A 27,886-nucleotide genomic window follows, 5' to 3' on the forward strand; every position below is an offset into this window, starting at 1 on the left:
AATACTGTACGTTTTTTTTTTGTTTGGCTCTTGATTTCTAGTTGTTCCATAGACATATATAACATAGGCTAGATCAGCCAAGACATCTTTATGACCTCACCTGGCAACACACCGTTGTGCAGTAATGGCGCTGGCTTCTATAATGACTCTTAGGTCTATGGCAGTCAATCAAGCCCGAATAGCAGCTCTTGGTCCAAAGCACCTTAACACAGACTTGCATTCAAGAACGATTGCATTGTATGGAAAGCGCCCTAGAAGGGGCCTGTCTGCGGGTATCCTTTTATCCGTTACTCTATCCCGGGAGGCTGAGAACATGAAGGAGTCTTTGAGGTTGTTATTCTTTTAAAGAAAGCGCTGCTATAATGCCTGCCCCAGACTAACCTCATGGGCTCCCCGTCCAATTTTACTTTTTCTTCTTCTGAATAGAGAATTAAGTTGCTGCTGCCGATTCTGTAAACAGGAACCTGGAACGGGCTGTCTGAAGAGACCGCTGTTTTTAACCCGGGAGGGGCACTGTTAAATGTATCAAAACGTTCTCTTTATTATGCCTTAGTAATGTATGCATGTGGAGGCTTGTTATAATGCCTATACTGGCCTATCGCTAGAGCACAATAGAACTGTTTGGCGCTTGGCATTATTGTGTATAGTACAGCCATCTACTGTATATATTTCCAATGCAGAAAATATGTCTCGGGAGGCGAGGTGAACCAGACTATCTTTTCTGTGTGTGTGTGACTGTGTGTAGCTGTCTACTCCCTCTCTTTGTCCCTCCTCCAAAGCAAGACTCGCTCCTAAGCGCTTGCTATCTGCATACAGCCCGCCGCAGCCGGGATGAAGCATATCAACCTTCACTTCACTTTCACATCCATTTAACCCCCAATCTCTGCTCTGATCGGCCGAGTCCTCATGCTACCCCGACCCCAAGATACAGCACTCGCTCCCCAGCAGCACACCATGCCCGAGACGGGAGCGGCAGCTGACCCTGCAGCCGCAGGCAGCAACGCGGACGCCGAGACCCGACACAGGCATCGATCGCAAGCGGAGGGAGAGAGCGCAGACTCGGCTGCGGGTACCCAGTCAGCCTCCGTCGGAGTCCTGGGTGAGCCTAAGACAAATGAAAGCAAAACAAACAAACAAAAAAAAACCTTACATAGAAGAACAAGGGCGTTTTGATAAATAATAATAATATATAAAATCAGGATCAATAAAAACGAGTGCTCTGCAAACAGCTAGCTAGCTACACGATGCATGTTTTGCAGTGTGCATACAGAGTAAGATGTGTAGCAGAATTGGCTTTTGTCTTGTGCGCCCTAGACTGCGATAACTCCACACAGGTGGTTATTAGTGCTGTATAATATTGCTGTCACTAATGATAATATTGTTATGAATATTAATAATGGACTTTACGGTACCGGTATGTTATGTTAAGGTCACAGATAGTGCTACACACGCACATGCTGACATATTTCATTTGTTATACGTGCATGGTGATACATTCAATGCAGTATAATTAGATGCTTATTTTGCACATTTTTGTCTGGAGCTGGGAAGTGATTAAAGTTATTTAATAATGTTCAGAATGCTATCGCTGTCCAATACAACTTCTTCTTCTTCTTCTTCTTCTTCTTCTTCTTCTTCTTCTTCTTCTTCTTCTTCTTCTTCTGCAAATTGCTTTGCGCGATTGTGTTGCATGATGTTGCAAATAACTTTTTTCTTTACCACGGGCACGGAAGGGACATCTATATAGGTTACATCATTGTTGTCCAAATGTCCGCTTAACTGTGTTCTCGGTATAGCATCAGAACGTTTGAATGGCTTCGATTGAGAAGTTGAATGAAACGTGTCAAAAATGATGTTTAGTTGCGTCAATTATGCGTTGTTCCTGTTTTGTGTTTTGTCCTGATAATGCGATAACTGTATTTTCGGCCTTTGAATGCATCAGTACCTTGGCTTCGAGTTGCCGAAGGGCCTGGCGATGTTACACATCAATATAACGCGTTCGTTTTCACGGCACTGTCCTCTCTGCTAATCGTTATCATACGCGATATATATATATATATATATATATATATATATATATATATATATATATATATATATATATATATATATATATATATATATATATATATCTGTGTGTGTGGCAATGTTGTTTGGAATACAAACAGCACGCCTGTTGTGTGTGGAGCCGCAGTGTGACGACCGTCAGCCTTCTTGAAGGGGACACGCTATGAATGCAAGGTAATTCACGGTACATCTTAAAGGGGCAGGCTCCCTGTTCAGATTTTCCGAGGTGTAGCCTTTTTATTCTAGTCCAGAGAGGTGTACTCGATCTTGGTCGTACGTTTATGTTAAAGGGCGAAATATTTATGTTACTGGGGTGATGTCAGCATATGGTAGCCTGTCGGATTTTTGCATAGACATAAAGACCGTAAATAATTTTTAAAGCGAGAATTTTTCCGCCCAGTCAGATCACTGATGAAATCCGCTCTGCAGCTCTGAGCTGCTCAGGAGGGGAGGAACTGAACCGTAAAGCGCGTTCTTTCACTGAGCAGCTCTGAGCTGCACGCTAACTTGACGCTCTCTTCAAACAACACGCTTCTGCTTACATCATGTGACCACACAATGAAGGAACTGACATTCCATTCCGTTCCATCTGCCCTCTGCAGCCCAGGGTGCAATGCAACCTCATGCAAAGGTTGACTGGGGGGAGCTGCAGGCTTTTTGACTCGGCTTTTCCCCTCTAGAGGCCTGCATTTCAACCTGGCTCAAGTGAACCAGGTTATGTATATTCCACCCGATGCTCCCCCAGCACAGTGTTGCTTGCTTTTTCAACATCATGCTTCTTCTTATCTCCCTCATTACATCAAGTTACTCTGAGCTGCATCACAGGAAGTGGTTTGTCATTCAGGAAGTAGCGGCGCTGAGAATTGCTCATTGCAGACTGAAATATAGAATTCCATCAACGAAACCCAACGATCTCCAACGGACGATCAGGGCTTCCAGGTTCCATTAAGAAATGGATTTTAAAATCTTTGGTCAGCGCTCCTTGAAACAACCCTTTACCTTTCATGCCATCCTCTACCTGCAGGGCGTTTCACAGCTGTCTTTTACACTTGCAAACATTAGCTGCTAAGCGATCTCATTAGACGTCACGGTGATGAAAACAGAATGCTGCTGGTAGCCAGATTAGCACAGCTTCTGCGTTTCTGCGCCGGTTGCAACAGAGTTCATTCAGTGTTATTCACCACAAGGCAAACAGATTTAGCTGTCTGAATTCATTAATCTCCTTTTATTCCTTGCATCTATTTCATCATCTGTTTCCTGATTGAAAATAAGCTGGTGTCTTGAGCATAATAAACTGTCAGGTTAGCGATTCAATGGCTGGATTGCTGAGGTGGATATCAAACTGCACACATAACACTGTACATGTGGATTTTTTGTTTGGCTTTTTTCAAACTGTGTCAGTTTGTCTGTGGCACTGTCTGTTTGCATTGTCTTGCCAGGATCTCCATGTCAGTGTGTATAAATCAAAGTGATATCTCATTGGAGTTCATCGCATGCACACACACACAAACACACACACACACATGTGCAGAGTTACGCACACACACGCACACAGAAATAGAAAACTCACAATAGACCTACGTTCAGTTGACAAACAGCACTGCAATAATGGAAGAAGCCATGTATTGTAAACCTGCAGGTCTGAGCCTGGAAGCGCAGCACTGCTAATTGTCTCTGTACTGGCTGACATACTCAGGGACTAGTTAGAACACAAATATGGACTCACTTGCACTACCATATTGCACCCTGTTTAGGTTCATGTGCACTGATCTCCACTTCCAAACACAGACGGCATCAGGTGACACAGCTATAGGAATATATCTCTACTATATATGTTTGAGAGATATATGTTTTTCTAGGGGCCCCAGCTTAAATATATACATATATTGTGCATCATATACAAGTTGCATCGCCCTGTTTCAGTCTTGATGGCTAGCACAGTAGATCTGATAGACTTTGACACAGGGCTGATGCAAGGCGCTCCATTGGCAGGTGCTTCTGTATCCAGGACTGTTGAATCTTCGGTCCAGGCAGAACAGGCAGGGCTGCAGATTTGCATGATCATTCTTGGACAGACCTGTTGCCCTGCACTGCTATTGACAGTGCTATGGCATTTCTCATTTTATATCCAACCCTTGTGCATACTTTACCGTATATGCAATAACCAGCTAACCCTCATGTCCTCTCATTCTGCACGCACAAGAGCAACTGAAACTAAAAACACTGCAACTCAGATTGAAACCAGAAGAAGAAATAACTGCTTAACAGCCCTTCGCAAGCCCTCAGTCAGACTTGCTAGAGTCACTAGTCTCGCTACAGAGAAAGGCAGCAGATGTAATCATCTCTCTCCCTGTCCCCCACAAGATTCCTCTGGGCACTGCCAGTGCCAGGAGCTTAGTGGGCAGAGCGTGGGCCTCCACAATGCAGGCACTGTCTCTCCAAGCCCTGCCCTGCCAGGAGGCACAATTTCAGAGACTCTGAATTCAAACTATGGGGGGGTATCAAAAAACTATTGTCTCGCATAACGTGAAGCACAAAGGGATTTTTTTTTTCCAAATGCTTCGTGGAATTTGAAAGCCGGGGCAGGGTTTCTGAAAGGGTAGCCGGCACAATCCCTGAAGTAAATGAAGCTTTTGTTGCTCCTGTTGTCGTATGAGGAAAAGCAACGCCACCCTGTGTATCAACAGACAGGGCTTTGACCTGACAAACAGAAGCGCTCAGGAAGACAAACACCAGGGTTTCTCTTGGGATCTGGAGCCAGGTTCACTTTTAAACAAATAGCATTGCTGAATAAGCAGTAGTGTGCAATGCATTGGGGTTTACTGGTTGTCAACTGCAATGTCACATGATGAACTCCCTGCTCTCCTTGTACATGTTGAATACCTAAGGACTGGTGCAGAACGTGTTGCTAACTGGGTAACTGTCAATGGTTCGTGCTCTTGCATGGTCACTGCTGGTTTGCCTGGTATGTGTGTTATTACATGGCTTTGGTAATCACAAGGCTTTGGTAATTACCACGTAATCACATGGCTATATACAGGTATGATCTAAGGGGAAAAGCATGGGAAAAAATGACCATGCAAGAATACAGTGGCAAACTTTTATAAGGGAACTGGATCAATGCCTGCTGTGTGGAGTCTGATTAAAGAGCACCTGCAGGCAGTAGCATGCTTTGACCCAGATGACACTGCTGCAGGGGTGATTACCAGAAAGAAAGGAAATGTAGAGCTTTATTTAACATAGCATTGAACCAGATCTCCTGTTTTAAAATGAAAAACCACGTTCGCTACAGCAGGCGCACTTTTGAGAGCTCTGCAGCTGACGGAAGTACGGAACAGAATTTTGGAAATATATCGTTAGTAACAACAAATGCATCAAGGGAAAGTGTCTGAGCGATTTTGTAGTATTTTTTTTCATAAACCCTTGAAAATGTATTGCAGCATTGTGAAAGACAGCTGGTTCTTTCTTTCCTGAATAGAAAGTGTAGATAAAGATCCGAGAGAGAGAGAGAGCGATCGAGAGAGCAAGTGTCCACCATGCAAACTAAGAGAGGCACAAACTCAGATAAAAATGTTGCATTACAGGAAAATAAATAACAGGGGCTTGTATCTGGGCAAATTGCAGGCATTTGTCCGCAGTGGAAAATTGTGCCCAGATTATTCTATCTATATCAGGGCAAATCCTGGTAAAGAAAACTGGGTGAAGTTACTGATCTAAAAGTTTCCCATAGTAAAAGCATAGCAAAGTGTAATGGATAGTAAAAGAATGGTGAAGCCCAGAGAAATGTGACAAAGCATTTTTCAAATACGGCAAACTGGCCAACGATGGCAAATGCGTAGTATAACCACGGGGAAAACTGCAAAAATACATTGGAAATTTGCAGTGCTAAACTTCTATAAGGGTACATAGAGGCATGGGCTTTGCTTAAAATATAACACTGAATCTGGAATGTCTCAAAACCGCTATTTAAAAGGGGAGGCTGAAATTCCAGTAGAGATCCACTGGGAACATCTTCATCGTATTCCATGACAAAACTGTTCCAAAGAATTCCTAAAACAGGATCAATGAGGATATAGTCAGAAATTGAATCAGTTTTAAGAGCTGGAGCGCTGTTAACTTTTACCATTCTGAAACACACACCTCTGCTCTCGAGGATAATAGATACTGCTGCTAATGTAGGTCTGAAAATGTAGTGTTCCTCTGATGAGGCCTTAGGCAGCACTACGGAGACAGAGGCCAGTCAAACACACAGATGCCGGCTGTGCTTGAGCCATCTGCGAGGTAATTTGACAATGCTTTCTTTCTGTTCTTCAAACAAAAAACAGAAGCAGCATGCTAGTTCTTATTAAAGGAGTCTGTAGATGTCTTTGTGAATCTACACCCAGGATAAGCGATGCTGGATTCTATCAACCTGTGCGTGGTTATCCTGGGAATACCCTTAAAATTAGGACAGCGATGCAGCCCTGGAGGGATTCATTAGCGCTATAAAATGAATAAAATATAGGGGTGTCTTTTTCCTGTCGGGTACAGGATGATCAAATTAACCCTCTTAGTCACGTAGTCTATGTGACTGTCAGTGAGGTTTTACCTGGATTTTAACAACAAAAAGGAGTCCCTTTTAAATGGGTCAAATATGAAAGGCTGTGACACAGAGGCTGTTTTCAAAGTCCCCAGGCAGCCGGACAGGAAGGGGTTAACTGCTGCATTCTCTCCCCCCTGTCTCACCCCCCTCACACCTGAAATCTCTCTTCCTCCCCCAGATAAGCTTTTTGGAAAGAGGTTGCTGCAGGCTGGACGCTACATGATGTCCCACAAATCCTGGATGAAGACAGTGCCTACGGAGAACTGTGACGTGCTGATGACATTTGCAGGTGCAGTAAGAGATCTCCCTCTCTCTCTCTCTCTCTCTCTCTCTCTCTCTCTCTCTCTCTCTCTCTCTCTCTCTCTCTCTCTTGCTGTCACCCGACTTTTATACATGAAGACAATATCAGGCTAATTCATCTTCCTGCGGGCTGAATTACACTCTGCTTGGCATTGACACCCCGACAGACAGCTGGGTCCCCAGTGCAAACCGGCCTTATCAACCAAGAACAACAAACAGGTGTCTTTGGAAGAACTTCCTCTTTTGTCTTGCTGACTTCCTGTTTGCTTCCCTCAGAATCCACAGACGACCACACGTTGCTGTGGTTACTGAACCACATTCGGCTGGGAATCCCAGAGCTGATCATCCAGATCCGGCACCACAAACACACCCGAGTCCACGCCTTCTTCGTCACGGCGACCTACGAGAAGTGAGTGTCCAGCTGTGGATCTTTAAGCGTCCGCTGCCTTCCAGCTTTGGCTGATTACAGCTGGTATGAATCCAGCAGGTAGAGTCCTTCTCTTTGTTAGGAGGCGCTCTCCCTCAGGACTGCACTGTCCGTTTGAATGACGGCACTCTCGGCTGGCCAGCTCCACTCAATCAAGCACTTAGAGAGACGAACACGGTCTTCTCGTAGCACTGAGATCCCTGCAGCCATTTCAAACCCCAGACTTCTCTCAGCAGATTAATCCCTTCACTGGGAAAATTCTTGACACTAATCTGCCTCTTTGCACAATTTCCAAACTGTTTATATAAAAATAGAGGTCATAATGAACATAGGGAACTAGCATCAATAGCTAAACCACTAAGTAAAGCGTTCAACAAGCTGTTTGCATGAGTAATGTAGAAGCGGTAGAGTCTCTTTGCAAAGAGTTCTGTGTGGCTGCGTGGCAGGGGCTCGGGCGAGGCAGGGTTGGTGGATCGTTAATATATTAGAGATGGAAAACAGGGAGGGGAGAGGGGGCGGCTTCGCAGGAGTAATCATTTAAACTATCGGAAGTAAGCAGGGTGTAGGGGTTCGTTTTTAAAGGTGCTATAAAAAAAGATTTTTGAGATGGAGCAATAAAACTTCACTTCAGCTGTTGAGGGAGTCCTGATTAAACCTGTAATCACTGCAACACCGGGCCAGCTTAATAACAGGAAGAACAACAGGAAACTGGTGCTCACCAGTTAGTATCTCATGATCCCCACTAACTTTATTGGTTTCAAGTTCTATAGTCCTATAAAAGGCAGTTTTGTCATTTTGAAATCCCTGGTGTAAACTGTTCAGCACTGTGTAGCTATATAGAAACTCTAATAAAGTATTGTTGAATGTGCAGTGTTGAATGTGCAGTGTTGAATATGCAGTGCTAAGTGTGCAGTACTGAATGTGCAGTGCTGAATGTGCAGTGTTGAATGTGCAGTGTTGAATATGCAGTGTTGAATGTGCAGTGCTGAATGTGCAGTGTTGAATATGCAGTGTTGAATGTGCAGTGTTGAATGTGCAGTGTTGAATGTGCAGTGTTGAATGTGCAGTGTTGAATGTGCAGTGCTGAATGTGCAGTGTTGAATATGCAGTGCTGAATGTGCAGTGTTGAATATGCAGTGCTGAATATGCAGTGTTGAATGTGCAGTGTTGAATATGCAGTGCTGAATGTGCAGTGTTGAATGTGCAGTGCTGAATATGCAGTGCATGAATGTGCAGTGTTGAATATGCAGTGCTGAATGTGCAGTGTTGAATGTGCAGTGTTGAATGTGCAGTGCTGAATGTGCAGTGTTGAATATGCAGTGCTGAATGTGCAGTGTTGAATGTGCAGTGTTGAATGTGCAGTGCTGAATGTGCAGTGTTGAATATGCAGTGCTGAATGTGCAGTGTTGAATGTGCAGTGTTGAATGTGCAGTGCTGAATGTGCAGTGTTGAATGTGCAGTGCTGAATGTGCAGTGTTGAATGTGCAGTGTTGAATGTGCAGTGTTGAATGTGCAGTGTTGAATATGCAGTGCTGAATGTGCAGTGTTGAATATGCAGTGCTGAATGTGCAGTGTTGAATATGCAGTGTTGAATGTGCAGTGTTGAATGTGCAGTGTTGAATGTGCAGTGCTGAATGTGCAGTGTTGAATGTGCAGTGTTGAATGTGCAGTGTTGAATGTGCAGTGTTGAATGTGCAGTGTTGAATGTGCAGTGTTGAATGTGCAGTGTTGAATGTGCAGTGTTGAATGTGCAGTGTTGAATGTGCAGTGTTGAATGTGCAGTGTTGAATGTGCAGTGTTGAATGTGCAGTGTTGAATGTGCAGTGTTGAATGTGCAGTGTTGAATGTGCAGTGTTGAATGTGCAGTGTTGAATGTGCAGTGTTGAATATGCAGTGCTGAATGTGCAGTGTTGAATATGCAGTGTTGAATGTGCAGTGTTGAATGTGCAGTGCTGAATGTGCAGTGTTGAATGTGCAGTGTTGAATGTGCAGTGCTGAATGTGCAGTGTTGAATGTGCAGTGCTGAATGTGCAGTGTTGAATGTGCAGTGTTGAATGTGCAGTGCTGAATGTGCAGTGCTGAATGTGCAGTGCTGAATGTGCAGTGTTGAATGTGCAGTGCTGAATGTGCAGTGTTGAATGTGCAGTGTTGAATATGCAGTGCTGAATGTGCAGTATGCTGAATGCTGGTTGTCTTGGCAGCCTGCTGCGGGGGGCGGAGGAGGTGGGGCTGCGCAAATCTGTCAAACCCGAGTTTGGAGGCGGGACTCGCAACTTCTCCTGCGAGGAGGACTACATCTACGAGAACATTGAGAATGAGATCTGCTTCTTCAGCTCGCAGGTCAGCTGACCATCTCTCTTACCTGTTCATTCTTCTACCTACTCCTTCAAACTTAACCGTACATTCGCTGCAGTTTTTAACTAGCTTTGTCGTTTTATCCGATTTTGCTCGCACTGATAACCCTTCAGCTTCCCCACCTGCCCCCTCTACAGGAGAGGCAGAGCATCATCCGCTACTGGCTAGAGAACCTGCGGGCGAAACAGGGCGAGTCGCTACACAATATCCACTTCCTGGAAGGGCAGCCAATCCGTGAGTAGCATTCATATTGGCTTCCTGTTTTGGCAAGGTTCCAGATTCAAACTGGAATCTCGACGTCCTCATCGGTTTTGGCTTAGTGAAAAAAAAAAAAAGAATGCAAAAAAAAATCAACTTGAGACTTATTGCTCGGGCTCTCTCGCTCTCCTCCTCCTGCAGTACCAGAGCTGGCCGCTAGGGGCGTCATCCAGCAGCTCTTCCCACTCCACGAACAGAGGATTCTAAGCCAGCTCATGAAGTCCTGGGTGCAAGCTGTGTGTGAGAAACAGCCGCTAGGTACTGTAAACATCACCGCCATCCCTTCACAAACCTTTTCAGTTGATTGTTTCACGACTGACAGCCCGGTCGATGGAAATAAATGTCAATGCATCCTGTGTAAGAGCTTCAGTCCGGGTTGACAAAACCAACATGTGTAAGGCTAGTGTTTAAGTCCTGTGAGTTACCCAGGCAGTGTCCCCTAGCCCCTAATGCCATTTAGGTGTGTAATGCTGTGTCTGTCTGGCAGATGATATCTGTGATTATTTCGGTGTGAAGATCGCCATGTACTTTGCCTGGCTGGGCTTCTACACCACCTCCATGCTCTACCCGGCCATCATCGGCTTCGTTCTGTGGATGCTGACCGAGTCTGACCAGGTGAGTGCTTAAGCACTTCCTGTGCTGTAGGTCAAACCCTCTCCAGTGAGTTGAGCACGGCTGTGTGTGTGTCACTGCTGGGCTGACGGGGGGCTGTGCTTGTGTTACCAGACGAGCAGGGATATCTGCTGCGTGGTCTTCGCTCTCTTCAACATGGTCTGGGCCACTCTCTTCCTGGAGCGATGGAAGCGCCGGGGGGCGGAGCTTGCCTATAAGTGGGGGACGCTGGACATGCCCGCTGAGAGCCTGGAAGAGCCACGCCCACAGTTCTGGGTAAATAAGAAAGGAGCGGAGCGCCTGAGCAACTGGAGAGCTGAAAGAATACTAAACCACAGCCATGAGCTGTTGGCAGGTAGAAGACCATTTCCTAAGAACAGCAGTGTAGAATGCTAAGGTTGGGGTGTGTTCAGGGGTGGTCTGTGACTGAATAGCAGCAGAAATCAGGAGCAGTATTTTTAGTGAATGTACCCCTAGATAGAGATGAGCAGCTATAGAAAAGAGATCAGGGATAGTGGAAGCTGGATAAGGGAAGGGGTCTGAGGGCTGAGCTGTGCTATGTTGCAGGGAGTGAAACGGCTGAGCCCAATCACTGGCTGTGAGGAGTTCTACTACCCCCCCTGGAAGAGAATGCTGTTCCAATACCTTGTCAGCCTCCCTGTGTGCCTCTTCTGTCTGTGCTTCGTCTTCCTGGCCATGCTCGTCTGCTTCGAGCTGCAGGTCAGTGGCAGAAGCAGTAACCCCTTAGCGTGGCATTTCAGTTCTGAGACGCACCGTGTCCCTGACGCTGCTCTCTGTCCCCAGGAGTTTGTGATGGGGATCAAGGAGCTTCCTCGAGTGACCAGGTTCATCCCCAAAATCATGCTGGCCATCACTGTGACAGCCTGTGACGACGTCTACAGGAAGATTGCCTGCTGGCTCAATGACAAGGGTATGTGCCACGGGGCAGTACCACGCAGAGAGTGTGAGATCAAGGCAGTTATACAGCTATGGCCAGAAGTTTAGCATCGCTCTATAGAATTAACTAATTTTGCTTTATAAAGTCGAATGAAACCTGCTGAATAACGGTAGACTTTTGGTAGACTTTTGCAGTGTCATGCTGTACTTTCTATGATTGTTAAATAAAATATCTAAATTATGTTCATAGAGTTTATTTTTATTTATCCTAAAATTATATGTGATGCAAAACTTCTGGCCATAGCTGTGTATGGGGACCTTGGAATATATTTTGGTGAATTTCAGTATTTCCCTCTGCTTGCATGTCCTCATCCAGATCGCTGCTCCGTGTACAAATATGTCTTTATTTTTCCCATTCTAGAAAACTACAGACTCCAGAGTACCTTTGAGAAAAATCTCATCATCAAAATTGTTCTAGTAAGTTTCTCCTAAGTGAGTTTGGAACAGGTTTTGTGGTGCCCTTGATTGTAGTGTGCTATTGTTGTAGTGTGCTTTATTTCGTCTTCAAACATCAGTAAAAAACATTAAGCACACTGATGATTATTATTATTATTATTATTATTATTATTATTATTATTATTATTATTATTATTATTATTGTTATTGTTATTCTGTGGATTTGTGCTTGACTGTAATGATGTTTTGTCTTCTGCTCCAGTTTCAGTTCGTCAATTCTTATCTCAGCCTTTTCTACATCGGGTTCTATCTCAAAGACATGGAGCGTCTGAAAGAGGTGAGGGCGTCGCACGCAGTGCCAGCGTTTGTTAAAACGTGTGCGAAACTTTCCAGACCATTTCAGAGTGTGTTCTGTTAACACAAGCAAATGAAAAAAAGCAGTCCCGCGCATGACAGGCAAGCTAAGTCCCATCACTCGCATCTCCTGATTCAGTCTTGATGCAACGGAAAGAGCATTTGGAACTTCTTCTGTTTCCAGCTACAGCGCCGTGGAATCCTTGGTCTGAAAACTGGTCTCGGATGTCATCGCTCTGCATAACTGCATTCTGACCAGACAGAAAAGGACACTTGGTGGAAATTCTAGAAATGAGATAAACACATACTCATGTGTTACTAGAAGCTCGGTATACAAATTAATTTGTAGATATTGTTTAGTGGTGTTCCAGTACCTTCAGATTTATCATCAGCTGCTTATCCTCCTTTAACTCCTTCTCTCTGCCTCACAGCCCCCCTTCTCTTTTCTTTTCATTGTAACTGTGATTTGGTACTCATTGACGGGAGAGGGGTGCTGGCTGATTCTCCACTCTCCCGTAGCAGGTTTTATTTGTATTTTGTTTGTTTTGTTCTCCTCTTCGCTCCCCCCCCCCCCAGCTCCTGCTTGTTTTCTCCCTGTCTTTAAGCCTCTTGAGACAGACCAAAGACACCCTGCTGCCCTTTCTCTGCCTCAAACTCCAGCTCCTCGTCATCATCATATAGCAGGGCCTGTGTGCTCGCTCCAGGTCTAAAGTACGGCAGTTTTGGGCGCGGGTCTGCCTGCCTGATTGGCTGTCTGTCAGCATGCAGTGACGGCATGAGCCTCGCTTTCTTTCGCACATTGTTGCGCAAACAGCAGCTTGAAAAACTATGAAAAACAGCAGTGTTTTTTTCACTAAGCCTATACCACCTATCTTAATTCATAGACACAACTAAATCTGAAGATAATTACAAAACATACACTGGCAAAGATACATGGTTTTCAGTCTGCGCCATACTTCCAGGGGTAGGAATCTCAGGCTGTTAATGCAGCTTATATAGCAACCAGCAGGTCTGTGTATCTCTGTAAAGGGGCTGCTTTTAGAGCCAGTTTGTGTGTGAGCCTGAGCTTTGAGAGATGCAGTTTTAATATTGCAGTGTCCCTTATAGAGGTGTGTTTTGTATCTCCTGTAAAACATCGTTATTTTTAGCACCTGTAATGTGGTACAATGCATGCATTTCCATTAAGAGGCTGGAGATGCTGGGAATCTGTTTTTTTTATTTTTGATACAAAATCCATTTTTATATGAATTAAACGTTGACCAAACAGACTCCCAGATTGCAGCGATTGACCGAAGTGTTTGTCTGCTTGACTCGTTTTGTGGTTTGTGGAAATTCATCAGAATCATGAGTTAATACAACTCTATTGCCCTGTGGGACACTGCAGCTTTGTAACACAGGGCCTGTTTCCCTCCTCAGATGCTGGCCACCCTGCTGATAATCCGCCAGTTCCTGCAGAATGTCAAGGAGGTGCTGCAGCCCTACCTGTATGAGAGGCACAAGCTGGGGGAGCTGACCCCGAGGGTGCTCTGGGATCTCCTCCTCTCCTCGGTGCTTAAATACGGGCGCCTGGCTGCGGGAAAGGCCCAGGCTTCGCCCTCGGAGCAGGCCTCTCAAGACCCAGGGAGCGGGGAGAAGAAGTGTCTGAACGGGGGGTGCGGGGTCCCCGACGAGGAGGAGGAGGAGGGGGAGCAGGAGAGGCAGAGCGAAGATGAGAACGAGGTGGAGAGCCTCATGGACTGCGGCCTCAAGCTGAGGAAGGTGAGTTTCATCGAGAAGGCGGAGCGGAAGGGGGTCGCCATGGCGATGCAGCTGGAGGACAGCTTCCTGGAGGAGGGCAGCCCCACCATGGTGGAGAAGGGCATGGACCCAGCCTCGGTATTCGAGCTCTGCGATGACATCGACAACGGCTACCTCGAAACCAAGGAGGCCCCCGGAGAGGTGCTTTCGGACCCGCTGGCTCCTGGAGGGGAGGCGCCCATCTCGCTGCGGCAAAGGAAGAGGGGCCACTCTGCAGAGAGGGAGAGGGAGAGGGAGAGGGAGGAGTCCAAAACCAAGAGAGAGTCCTGGATCGACCCCCCAGAAGATACCTTCTCCTCCCAGCTCACACAGGCGGAGGTTGAGAGCTGTATGAAGAAATACGAGGTGAGCGGAGAGCCTCTCGAACCTCTGCCATCACGCCTTCTCGTGTGTGTCAAGAAAGCAGATTCAGTACCGTGGCAGAAAGGGTTCATAACGCTTCCCTGTGGTGCTTCAGGGCTTTGCTATGCTCTTACCAGGGAAATAAGACTCCCATTGCATAATATATATATATATATATATATATATATATATATATATATATATATATATATATATATATATAGACATAGCACTTTGATCCAATCCCCTGTTGAACAATGAGTCTAATAAGACACACCTGAACTCATTACCTGTGCACTGTGGCTAGTCAAGCTTGTATTAAAATGTGGAATGGGTCAAACTGATATGCAATAGGAGTCTTATTTCCATTCCTGTTTTAGCACAGTTAAACTGCAGTTAACTTTTAAAAGGCTGAATCCCCCATATTCAATGAGACCCTCCAATAAGTGGGCTTTGTGTTTCCCTGCAGGACACCTTCCAGGATTACCAGGAGATGTTCATCCAGTTTGGATACGTGGTGCTCTTCTCGTCGGCGTTCCCGCTGGCCGCCATGTGCGCGCTCATCAACAACATCATTGAGATCCGCAGTGACGCCTTCAAGCTGTGCACCGGGCTGCAGAGGCCCTTCGGCCAGCGAGTCGAGAGCATCGGCCAGTGGCAGGTGAGAGGCTGTGACAGGACAGCGTCAGGAAGGAGGCTCGGACTCCAGCGCACGTTTATTTACAGACAAACAATGAAGCAAAACAGACACAAGAATCACAACAAAAGGATCAGACAATGTTTACTCAAAATAGTAGGCACCTTCCGGTTGTTACTGGCATTGGCTTTCCCTAAAGAAACAAAGGGCCAGGCTTCCTTTATATAGCTGGGGCTTGATTGATGATCAGTTATTCAGTCTAGACCGAGCCACTTGCCACACAGGAATCCGGCAGGAACGGAAGTAACCGTAATGCATCTTTAGTTCAGCACAAAGCCCACTCTATTGACCACAGAGGGATAGAGCACACACAAGTTCAACTGATAGAAAAGAAAGTCTGTTTAACCCTGAATCAAACTTTGCGTTCAGAGGAATTACTTTCCTTGCTTCAAGGCTTGTTTTGCAATGCAGAGTAGACAGTCAGCACGGCCACTCTGTTGCTGGATTTGAGTGAACGCAGCCCAGTTTGAGTCCTGGTTGTTCAACGCTAGCTCCTTCGCACAGTTGTTGTGTACGCTATACCCCAGAACTAGGGTTATCAAAGGTGGCAGCAGAACAGCTGGCAGTCCCAAAGCGCAATGTGTTTTTTTTTGTTCGCAGAACGTGATGGAGGCCATGGGCTTTGTTGCCATTATTGTAAACTGCTACCTGATTAGTCAGTGTGGGCAGCTGCAGCGCCTGTTCCCCTGGCTCAGCCCGGAGATGGCCATCATTTCCATTGTCATCCTGGAGGTAAAGCAACCTTCATCTTATCTAACGTTCAGATTCATGTGTGTGGAAACATGAATACAGATGCATTAGGGAACCACACTGTAACTACAGCTGTGGCCAAAAGTTTGGCATCTCCCTGTAGAATTAACACATGCTGAAAAAAGTCAAATGAAACCTGAATAATTTTACATTAACATACTGAATAATTACATCCCGCTTTGTAGTTTTCCATATACATGAAACACTGTACTACTGTTATGGCTTCTGGTAGACTTTTGCGATGTCATTTTTTAGTTAATTTGATTACATGATGTTAAATAAAATATCAAAATTATGTTCATATATATATATATATATATATATATATATATATATATATATATATATATATATATATATATATATATATAATTGTCTCAATCCTAAAATTGTATTTGTGCCAGAGCTGTAACGATTATGCATATGCACAGTAATTAGAGACAAATAATTCTTGCACTGCGAAGAAGTGCGTGAAGGAGTTGCTCTTGGGAAAATAATTGCTTGCTTTAGTCTGTTTGTTGGACTGGCTCTCAGTGACTGTGTTTCACGTGTCTCTCACTTTCTCCGCAGCACTTTGCTGTCCTGCTGAAGTACATCATTCACGTTGCAATCCCAGACATCCCTTCCTGGGTGGCTGATGAAATGGCGAAGCTGGAGTATCAACGCAGGGAAGCCTTCAAGGTAACACAGGGTTCCAACTTAACAAAGCCATGCAATGCTCCTGGCTACCACTAGACTGGGCGACTCTGAGGGAGTGTGTGCCAGGTTTCTATAGCACCTCTGCCTTTAACTGCTTGCAGGAACGAACAGAAATATCTAGGAAAACGAATGGGTCTCTTCTGTACAGTAGTTCATGTTTTATAATGGAAATATCATTATGCTTTGAAATGTTAGTAATAGAAATGGGTTTGCTTTAATCTTCACTAATTAAGCAACTGAGGGAATAACAGCTGATGAGTTATTGTAAATTAAAATGAACCAGTGTTGATAGCTATTATGGGAGCATGTTTAAACACTTTCAAGGCCGCCTGTGTATATTCGTCACATGGAATGACTTTTAGAAAACAAAAGTAATGAATTGGGATTTACAGTAAAGTACAGTAAAAGCTCTCCTAGAGACAGTAAAACAGACTAGTTGTTTCCACATCAAGTAACTGAACAGGAAGGTAAACTTGAGATGAAAATGTTTGGAAAGGGTTTCACTGCCATTGGTGGCAGCTGCTAGCGTTGTTTTCAGAGTGCTGTCCCACGGCACGTCAGGTCCTCTGCTGGTCTCGCTGTCTCTCAGTGGTGTGTGTGTCTCCTTGTGTCTCCATCTGTCTCTCTGTCCTCCTTGCAGAAGCACGAGCGGCAGGCTCAGCAGCACTTCCAGCAGCAGCAGCGCAGGAAGAGGGAGGAGGAGGAGAGGCAGAGGCAGGCGGAGCACCACGCCAGGCGGGAGAGGGACAAGGACGAGGGCCGGGGGACAGACCCCTCGGCGGGGGAGCACCATCACGACAAGGGCCACAAGCCCCGCTCCGGAGGGGGCTCCGACAAGCCCAAGAGGCCCAGCTCCTTGCTGGCCACCAACAACGTGATGAAGCTGAAGCAGATCATCCCCCTGCAGAGCAAGTTCAACTCGGGCACGGCCCGGTCGCCACAGTCCCCCACGGGCAGCAGCGAGCCCAAACTCCCCGGCTTCCTCAGCTTCAAGTTCCTCAAGTCTCCTGAGAACAAGAAGGAGGCAGCAGCAGCAGCAACAGCAGCCACTAGCAACGAGAGAAGCCATTCCCCGACCAAGTCCTTCAATCCGGGGAAACTCTTCAACTTCGGGAAATCTGAAGGGGGCCCCTGTGCCAACGGGGCCCAGGCCAGACCCGGGGGGGACGGCCCGCCAGAAAAACTGCCCACCAAATCGGACCTGAATGGGGCGCCGGAGGAAATGCCCTCCGCGGAGTCCGAACCCCCCCACACTGTTGAACCAGAGCCTCCGAGCTCCAAAAACTAAATGCAAAAAGAACGGCGTTCTAACTTTTAAAATAAAAATCTAAAGGGAAAGAAACGGAAGAGGAATCCTAGTTGATCACGCTGCTGCTGAGCCTCCTTTTCTGTTCCAGTTCTGTTCGGGAGAGTCGATTGGGACCGTCGTTGGGGGGTCAGTCTGGGTTGAGGCTAGAGGAGGAGAGCTGTGTGTCCGGCCGTTCTGCGTGGACACAGATGGACGTGAGGAAACGGAAAGATGATGAATCCCCACCTCCTCTCCCCCCTTCTCCCCTCCTTCATCGCAATAGTTGTGGGAATGCGGAAGCTGTGATTCTCAGATGGTTTCCAAGCCTTTTTAAAAGAAAGAGAAGTGCGTTGTTTTTTGATTTAGTTATTATTATTCCATAGTGCTGCGAAGGTGCTACGGATCAGGTTTGAAAACATTGACGTCAAACCAAAGACTGTCTCCAATAGGTCGTTTGTTACTAGAAAATGATGTATTTTATAAAATACGTTCCCATTTCTGATTTTATTAAACACTCTTACAGGTGTTAAAACTAAAGAAAGCAGTTTTTTTTTTTTTTTTTTTTTATCCAATTACAAACTGCTGTTCAAATCTCCAAAGATGGTCTGCTCAATGTGTCTGAAAGGTGCTTGAGAAAAAAAAACATTGTTTCGAAAAGGTAAGTGTCTGAACAAATAACAAGCCACTGCCAGCACAGTGCTAGTCCGAGAAGTGCTGATAAAGACACCTGTGCATCTAAGCATCTTTAAATACAACATTATATCAAAGGAGATCATGTGCTATACAGAAGAATAAAGGGAAATGCATGCAGTAGGATAGACTCAATACCAGGATGCCTGAAGGGTTCAATAGAAAGGAAGAGTAGCTCCCGTTTGTTTTCAAACACACTTTCCTGCGACAAAAGTTGACGCTTTTGAGCAAAGACTGTAATATAAATACATATGTATATATTGCTACAATGGCCCTTCCAGCAGTTTGACTGTGTATATTTATAAATTTCCGATTCAGAACACAAGATGGCAACATTTTCAATGGAATTGACGGGTTTGTAATGACAGTGCACCTTTTACAGGGTCTGGAATCAGGCAGAGCATGTTGGGAGCAGTCCTGGTTTACATTGAGTTCTGTTAATACATGTAGCTAAACTGGGATTACTGGCCATTCCAGTGTGAATCAATTCAATACCAGTTACCGAGCACCCTGTCAAACCTGTAACCTGTGTGAGGAAGGAGGTGGTGTGATTTTTTTATTTGGTGTGCAAAGGCTAGGGTTGCATTACCATGCATGGCTCGAAACGTCTGCACCAGATCTCCCTGTTCCTTGCTGGGTGAGAGGACCCTGAGGCAGAGACTGTGCAGGCAAAGGGAAGGGAGACGCCAGCCCGCCTCGTACCCCACACAACAGCAGGATTGCATTAATTACTGTACGAGATTTTAGAAACGACTGTCATTAGAGTCTCTCTGTTTGTACATCTTAGTGTTGGTCTTATTGATTGATTGATATGCACATTTTATTTTTTTATTATTTTTGGAGTTACTTTTCTTTCTGTTGTTATTGTGTTGAATGTTCTTTAGATAAATGATTTGCCAAAGCAACACTGAAACCAGGAATCTGGTAGGGTTCATACTACAAACAGCCATATCTCTCTAAAGCAGATAGGGAACCGGTATCTAGAGCAGTTCCACTTCTGGGCAACAGGTGGTGCCATTACCCAACTTAAAAATGTTACAAAACGATTCCGATAGGAGATGTTCAACCACAATACCATTGGTTTTTGTTTCCACATCCCTTGGGAGGGAAAATGGTGAACATGATCTATGGAATTTGGGTCTAAAACTGTTGTGGCTGATGGTATTAAAAAGATCATGATGTATGCTATTTTCTTTTAATGAAAACAGTACTAAATGCGTGGCAGTAAAAAATATATACAAAAAATAAACTAAATTAAAAATCCTCACATATAACCAACCCATCATCTAATCAGTCTGGCATTAATGCAAACTCACATATTGTCACTCAATTTGAACACACTCATGCAACACAGACGGTTCAACCACGGACTACAGCAACAACAACAAAACCATAGCTGCAAACGTCAAGCCAATGGAATTCTGGGAAAGGAATTCCGTGAACTGGATTCTACCGCCCAAGCAATATTCCTGTATAAAATCTTTCATTCACAAAAGCTGAGGACCGCACATATTTCCTTACGCCTGGTTAGGAGAAAAATATGTATTTACAATGTGATGACTTGATTGTGTTTTATTTTGTTCTGCGGGACTGTATGTTTCTCTGGGTTGTACTGGCAAGCTTACTTATCTTGATAATCCAAAAAGAAGGTTCCACTGTTACTGGAGAAACACCGAGGGTCTGTTTCACACTGAGCAACTGAGACTGAAGTACTCCTAGTTCAGTAATAATAAAGGCGCAGGGAGTAAGCGTTAAAACCAAGAAAGGCTTCTTTGACCTTTATATTGACTCCCTTGTCGTTGTTATTGCAACGCCCAAACTTTCTTTGATGATAAAAAAAAAAAAAAGCATAGCTCAGCCCTCAACTCCATGTTGGTCCGCAGGTATATGTGTCCCCTCTCCGTGTTGCTGTCACTGGAAAGCAAGAGGGGGATTGTTATAGGTGCAGACCAACACAGAGAAGGCTGCTTTACTAGGGTGGTACTTTCAGTTAAACTGCCGGGGGCCGAGGCAGCAAAATGGCACAGAAGCTGATACAAGTTAAAGTAAATGGATTTTTATCAGTTATGGAACCCATAGACTATGTTTTATTTATTTATTTTTTGCTTTGAAGGCTTAAGAAAACACATACAGTACAGATAGATAGCCATCAGGGGGTGAATTTGTATCTTAAGCAGCAATATTGTAGTCTGGCAGCATCACTGTACTGCCCAAACTGAGCCTCTGGCTGTCAGGCGTGGAACCAGGGAAAGACATTGAGTTTGTAGGCTGGCAAAGTTTGTATGATGAATGCATGGTGGAACGGGCGGATCGCAGATGGACGTGCTGAGAGTCTGATAGAGGAAATCGGGTTTGAGATAAAAGGGCAACACTTTTAACTGATGAGTTACTGAAAGTGTTTTTTTCTGAATGAGAAATCCAGTGTGGCATTCGTGAAACTGTTCCAGAACGCTGTCGGATTCTTTGACAGCAGTCAAGGTGACTGATTGGTTTATTTGTGAACAACAAATCACATGCCTTTTTTAAAAAAAAAAAAAAAAAACCATTACAAACGCTGTGAGATCGCAGGCATGTGGATTGATAGTTGTGTGCTGTCTATAATGAAAGGGGGGGTGGAGGGGGTAGGGGCAGTCACAGGTGAAAGACTAGCGCCTGCAGGCCAGATTTAATAAAATGTTTCTGTTTGAGGTCTTCATGAAATACATTGTGTGCTTTTCCAAGTAACTACTGTACAAAGATAATTTTACGGGGCTCTTTTAAGGGGGATAAAAAAAAGGGATTATTTATTTATTTTAATTTATTTTGTCATATTTTTGTAAGATCTGCAAACTAAAATAAAACAATACAAATGAAATGATGGCATTTTGGAGTTTTTATTCAACCCTGGAACACACACATTACTGTGGGTGTATGTGTGTGTGTGTATATATATATATATATATACACACACAATGAAAATAAAAAAACAAAACACTTTTGCATATCATGTTTTGTCCAGATGTCCAGATCAGTACAATAAAAAAACTAAAACAAAACAAAATAACAACTAGAGTAGCATCAGACCCACACATCTCTCAATACTCCACGATATATACAAAGTGGTAGCCAATGTGAGGACCAGCACGGCGATTGATGGTCCTCAGGGAAGGGAATGGAGATAACATAGAGTTTCTCCTCACTCCAGATCTCGCCTGAATTCCCCAATGCAAACGGTTGCCAACTATCACTTTTCTGAAGCTTTGCCCCTCATCAACGTTAAGGAGAATGCCGCGATCATCTATCAGCTCGTAACAAAGCCCCCTGATTGCCCTTTGTCTCGGGACTCCATTATTTAATTAGCACAAGAAATCTTTGAAACCAGAAGAATAACTTTAAACACTCGATCACAAACTCTTTTAAAAGTAGACGGGCTGAGGATTTCTGTTAACATGTTTTTGAAATGTATCAGTAACTAGAACACGTTGGTTTGTGTTTGTTGCACTTCGTGTGCAGAGGTTAATGGAGATGCAAAATCATAACAAATCTACCAGATTTCCTTTGTTTAGAAAAGGGTATTCTAGGAGGCACTAGAAATGTTTTATATTTCTTTGTTTAGCAGTTTTTTTTATTTTTTTTTAATGTTAGTCAAATTGACAGCTCTGTGCAAGTAGCTTCACTCACTCAGAGAAACTGCTGTAAAAGTTTGCTGTTTTCTCCAGCTCCTCCCTATGGACAAGACCCCCTTGTTAAACTCCGGGCACAAACAGCACTCATAGGAGAAATATATATATATATATTTATTTCCTTGGAAGGATCGATCATCTGGCTGCAGACATGTACGGAAAATAGACTCTAAAAGACACTGTATATGTAAACAAGACCCGAGTTGCACTAGCCTCTATCAGCAAGCACAGACGCTACACAGTGCAGTTCAGATCAATCATTTAAGAACAACAGACAGCTATCTGAACCCTGCAAACTCACCCAATGACAAAACCATTTTTATTTATTTGTATGTACACACACGACATCAGCAACCACGTCACAAATCAATCTGTTTAAGGGGAGTTCAGGTTTTGCAGTTACAGTTTGTCTCATAGTGCAGAAAAGACATGACGGTTTGAAAGTTACCCAATGATACAGCAGGGAAAGCACTTTGGGTACGGGGGGGGGGGCAGCTGGTTGACTAAACTTTCTCGAAGGTTACTTTTTTATTCTGTTTTTGTTTTGCTCAGTTAAGGAAATGTTACACAGTGCCGACACTGAGAAAGACTTACTAGTGAAAACGCTTTTAGTGTTGCTACAAACAATCCCGCTGAATGCTTTATAGTTACCGGCGATGTTACACGTGCGATTAATATGCATATATCGATATATATTATATTATATATATATATAATATAATTGATATATATATATATTATATAAAGGTCAGAGCTTTATTGAGAGATTTTACTAAACAAAATGTTACCAAGCTTTGAAATTTACATGAACACATTTTTAGCTCAATAAAAAACTTGAGGCACAAATGGATCTAAGATTTGCGAGGGTCTCAAGGAATGGAGGACAACTGAAGCTCTCAGTGCCATTTGGCAAGTGCCATTTCCGATGTTTGACTGTGTTATGAGCATACAAGAATAACCACTGAAAAATACTGCTTGACACACAAAACTCACTTACTTGCAAGATAACTGAAGGATTCTCTCCAGTACTAGTTTTGCACCTTACTGCTATAATAAAAAACTGCTAAAAAAAAAAAAAAAAAAGAAAAAAACCCCAAGAAAAACACCTTATCTTAAGTACTGCTTAGGACCCCCGATCTGGACATGAAACGTCATCAAAGCTGGTCTTTATTTTTGTGCTTCCTTCAGAAAGCTGGCAGCCATCAGACTTACATGTGGGCACTGGGCTTACTACAGGCTGGGAGATCTTTAAAACTAAAAACGGTCAATCCCAGAGACTGGAGATGGAATTTCGGTGCTACGTGTTGCAGGAATGGATAGCCAGTGGAAACACAGGCCGATCCTGACTCAGTGCTCCTTCCACATTCAGGAATGAAATCCGGGTCTAAAACCAGAACTTGGACGCCACTCACAGGCAGGTGGCTTGCCATAGTTTAAAAATAAACATTTAAATCCAACACTTACAGGTTAACAAACTCATAACAACAAATAACAGCCCAATTTAAAAAAAAAATACAAATGTCTTTGTTTGCTGATCAGCTTAAACCTAGCCTGGGCACTGCTGCTACTCAAAAAAAAAAACAAAAAAAAACAAGTGTTTCCAACAATCCTCTTCCAGTCAGACCCCTTCAAATCAAACACAGTAAGAGTCCCAGCAGAAAGGGCTTGTGGTGCCCCCTTCTGTCCAAGGCTGAGCAGTGCGGTGGAAAAAGAGCCGAGGCAAGGGGAAGTGTTTGCAAAGAGTTACATGTTTAAAAAAAAAAAAAAAAAAAAAAAAAAAAAAAAAAAAAAAGAACTATTTCTAGGTGGCTTTGCCCAAGTCCTGGCTCTCTCTCCGACATTCTGTTTGTCTGTGTGTCTGTCCGACGCACTGCGGACGTGTTGTCTAACTGTCCTCGTTCATGTCCTGGCTGTCTGTCCGGGCGATTTTCCTCGGTGGCGCCGGGCTCTCTCCCTGCTCTTGTTCCTGCTCCCGCTTTTTTGCGGCGTTCTGTTGGAAAAATGGACACAATAACCAAACAGCTTATTGATCCCAAACTCAACCAAGAGATTCCTAGTTCATTTCAACTCGCTGGCATCAGCGGAAACAGTCCCCGCTACCATGCAAATATGAACAGCATCTGTGAGGAGCAATGTGCCACGAAGGGCATTGCATTGCATTGTTCTAATCAACTATTCCATTATGGCAAACGTCAGCTCTATTAGATAACTGCCTATTCATACATAATACAGGCCTGTTTTGATCACCTGCATGCTGGGCCCTGACAGTGGACAATTCCTACCTTTTTGTCCCACTGTTGATGGAGATAGCGCAGGAGAATGTTTGTCTTCTCAGTGACTATGACTGGAAAACAAAAGTATTTTAAATTGTTTATTTTTTGCCAAAAGTCTACTTCAAGAAAGAGGGGAAGGGACAGGTGTAGACAGTAGGCTTATATAAAAGAGAGAGAGAGCGTGCAAGAGCGAGAAATCATATTAAACAGTGTTACAATGCGAGAGTTGAAAGCAGTCTTGTGCCACAAGGAGAGACTCTAAACTGCAATCGTGAACAACCAAGCAGCAGTGCAACGCATGACGAGGGAGGACTGAGCTGGAGCAGTGTGTGTGCGTGTGCGTGTGTCTGTGTGAGCGTGTGTGCGTGTGTGCGTGCGTACGTGTACAGCCCTGCAGTTTGGATGAAACATCGTCACATCAGAAAGCGGCTGGATATTAAAAGATGACGAGGGTCCCTAACCCAGGAGAAGCACTCACTCTGTTCAGACGGGTACTCCCGCGTGGGGAGATAGACAGACGGCCTCCGGTTCTGAAAGACAAAGATCTCAAATCAGAGAGGATGCCAAGTGCAGAGGAAGGATGACGCCAAAACACACAAAGCATAGCCTCTCTTTGACATTGCAAAACAGGTCCTGGCACTGCACAGACATACTGCAACATGTAGAATTTACCAAACTTACTGGAGAATTTTCATTTAAAATGAGCTTAAAACTCGTATCGATCAATACTGTGCAGCATTATCACAATATCCTGTAGTGAAAGCAGTGAGCACACGACTGTTCCATACTAACTTTGTTCCCTTTATTAAACATCTTTATTAAGTTTTAAATATTTCAGCAAAAACAATCCCAGATCTAACAAAGTACTAAAGGACAAATACAAGAAAAAAAAAAAAATTAAATCACTAAAAAAGCACGTGTCAGCCCCGAAGAACAAACCCGCGCCCGCTGTCAGCTTTTCTTGCACATGTTCCTGGAAACAATTGCCTGTTTGTCAAGCGTTTGCTTACAGCCAAGCTGGACCTTCTCCTTTGCCCCTCCCCTGACAAACAGGTTGGTGCAAGCACCCTCTTCTGAGGTGCGGTCTGACGAGAAGGAGTCTGCTGTCCACACTTACCGACGCTTTGCACACCGAGTCTGCGTGGAACCGGCTGAAATTACTCTTGTTGTAAACAGGCAGACCTTTTAAGAAATCCGCCTGGAAGACAAAAAAAACAGCAGCTCTCTCTTTACATCCTAAACGAGCACCTTGCCACTGTTTAGACTGCAACCAAGAAATAACATGACCTCCAGACAAGGTGGCTCCCCTGGGGCAGACGTGGCCAGTTTCACAGACCTCAATTAACATGAATCTTGGCGTACTTAACGTTGCCATGGTAATTTTCCCCAAAACTACTTTATCAGCATCAATTTCTGAGTGATGAGGGAATACAAGTCTCTTGGTAAAAATCACAATAAAAAGGGGACAGAATGAAAACATTAGAATTGAACCACAAAACAGCGAGGAAGGTTTACAGCCTGAAATACAAAACGCCTCTTGTGTTACTATACATAATTACTGTACGCAAGTATTGATGCCACTCTAGAGTGATCCCCAGCAGGCTTCTGTGCCGAATCCCACTCATGACACTGCGACAGCTCTCGCATCTAAATCAATCTCACAAATTCATATACAGACAAATAAACGAATGTTTCCATACATTCACAAATCCACCGGCATGTAAGAATATATATATATATATATATATAGTATATTACATATATATATATATATATATATATATATTGGAGAGAGAGATGTAAATGAAGAACAAGAAAAAATATTGAAAGGTAATTAATATAACGGGAAAAACAGTATTTTCCTGCAGGTAAAACATAATATATATTGAGATTTTGTTGTTGTTGTAATAAACACGTGGTGGTAAAGAAGTCAGCCAGCGAGGAATCTCATTGCATATTCATAAGACTATTATGGTCTCTCGCGAACATTAATGCCACCAGATCACCCGGGCAACTCATAATACGAGAACTTCACAAGATAATAATACTGGGGATATTAACTGACAAACTAGCTGTCCTGCTACCCCCTGCACAGTTTACTGACTAAGACCAAACATCTAAAGCTTTTCACTGTACCTTGTCCATGTCTCCACAGCTAAACTTCAAAGAAGAACAAAAATCTAGGATATCAAACTGAAATTGCAAATTGCAGCTAGCAAAAATATAATAATATAATAGTATAATACAGCGATATATTCCCCAGCCCAGCGAAAAATAAAACTAATCACGAGAAACACACATGTGTTTGTTTTATCGGTCTATGAAGGCTTAATGTCGGTCAAATAAACAGCGGCTTGTTAAGATACGAGCGTGTTATCGCTGAACTCAAACACTTCGTATTAAAATCCATTCCTGCTAAAGCCCTCCATCTTTCTTTATCAGACCAGGCAGCCAGAGGGAGTCACACTAACCCTGCTCGCCATGTGCCCCGCCCCTGGACAGTTCTCATTGGCTTCTAACGGGAGCTCCGATCGCACCTTCTCCGCTGAGTGGCTACGCTGGCGTGGCCTCAACATTCTCTTTCTCTTATTGGACAAAAATAAATAAATAAAAAAAAAACATTTCATTTGCAGCCCCACCCAAACGTCATGGTAGGTCGAGGAGAGAACGTATCGCGAGAGGTCGGCGGCGGGAGACTCCCTGCGCGGCGCCTTCTGGGATTTGTAGTTCGTCTGGCGCTCAGAGGGCTGGGGGCGGTGGCGGCGACAGTGGGTGTAGCAGCGCCCTCTGGTGGAATCTGAAAATCAAAGTATAAAGTATATTATTTTCAAATCGACGTTATGGGCGTTGAATAAAACCAAAAAAACTCCAATAAACGGACTCACTGGTAGAATACAGAGTGGGTACCTCGCTTCCCCTAAAGCGAGACTTGCATGCACCACGTGTTATGAGTGATGAGAGTGACGTGCAAAGGACAGCAATTGTTTCCTTGCTTCAGCTGTCACGCAACCGGGTCATGTCACAAGGACTTTCACCTCGACATAATGAATTACAGCAGTACCGGGAATTAATGAACGGAATAAAATTACATAAAAAAAAAAAAAAAAAAAAAAGTTTCAAAAGTTATTACATATTGCCGCCAATAGGGGTCACTGTTTGTCCTTTTCTGATGAGTTCTGTGCTGTTGGTTCCATTCGGTTATATTTCTTATACAGTGTAGCGTGCTGACTGATGTGAATGTATAATCACTGAGATCCTAGGTTAATATATACGCAAATCTAATATATATATATATATATATATATATATATATATATATATATATATATATATATATATATATACAATATGATTTATAGTCAAACAGTAACTGTGGATTA

General features: G+C 43.9%; 2 protein-coding genes across 3 annotated transcripts; one reads left to right on the forward strand and one right to left on the reverse strand.

The window, feature by feature from the left end:
- Positions 1 to 700: 700 nt before the first annotated feature.
- LOC121301473 (anoctamin-8-like) lies at positions 701 to 22,886 on the forward strand. Its single transcript, XM_041230915.1, has 17 exons — positions 701 to 1,099; positions 6,828 to 6,938; positions 7,226 to 7,358; positions 9,578 to 9,716; positions 9,869 to 9,965; positions 10,131 to 10,247; positions 10,477 to 10,604; positions 10,716 to 10,877; positions 11,169 to 11,321; positions 11,406 to 11,532; positions 11,920 to 11,975; positions 12,217 to 12,291; positions 13,725 to 14,450; positions 14,917 to 15,108; positions 15,745 to 15,876; positions 16,465 to 16,575; positions 17,234 to 22,886. Exons 1-17 carry the CDS (start codon positions 907 to 909, stop codon positions 17,879 to 17,881), a joined length of 3,300 nt encoding a protein of 1,099 aa, XP_041086849.1. The 5' UTR covers positions 701 to 906; the 3' UTR covers positions 17,882 to 22,886.
- A 412-nt stretch (positions 22,887 to 23,298) lies between these two features.
- On the reverse strand, positions 23,299 to 26,981 carry LOC121301623 (DET1- and DDB1-associated protein 1). Of its 2 annotated transcripts, XM_041231175.1 has the most exons (5): positions 26,643 to 26,981; positions 25,624 to 25,704; positions 24,985 to 25,036; positions 24,516 to 24,577; positions 23,299 to 24,223 (listed from the first exon to the last, which is right to left on the reverse strand). In XM_041231175.1, the coding sequence occupies exons 1-5, from the start codon at positions 26,649 to 26,651 to the stop codon at positions 24,119 to 24,121; spliced, it is 309 nt and encodes a 102-aa protein (XP_041087109.1). In that variant the 5' UTR covers positions 26,652 to 26,981; the 3' UTR covers positions 23,299 to 24,118. The 2 variants fall into 2 exon arrangements, with proteins under 2 accessions (XP_041087109.1, XP_041087108.1); XM_041231174.1 differs by lacking the exon at positions 26,643 to 26,981 and having other exon boundaries at positions 25,624 to 26,214.
- Positions 26,982 to 27,886: the final 905 nt, after the last annotated feature.

Source organism: Polyodon spathula, chromosome 27 (assembly GCF_017654505.1).
Source record: "Polyodon spathula isolate WHYD16114869_AA chromosome 27, ASM1765450v1, whole genome shotgun sequence".
Lineage (NCBI taxonomy): Eukaryota > Metazoa > Chordata > Actinopteri > Acipenseriformes > Polyodontidae > Polyodon > Polyodon spathula.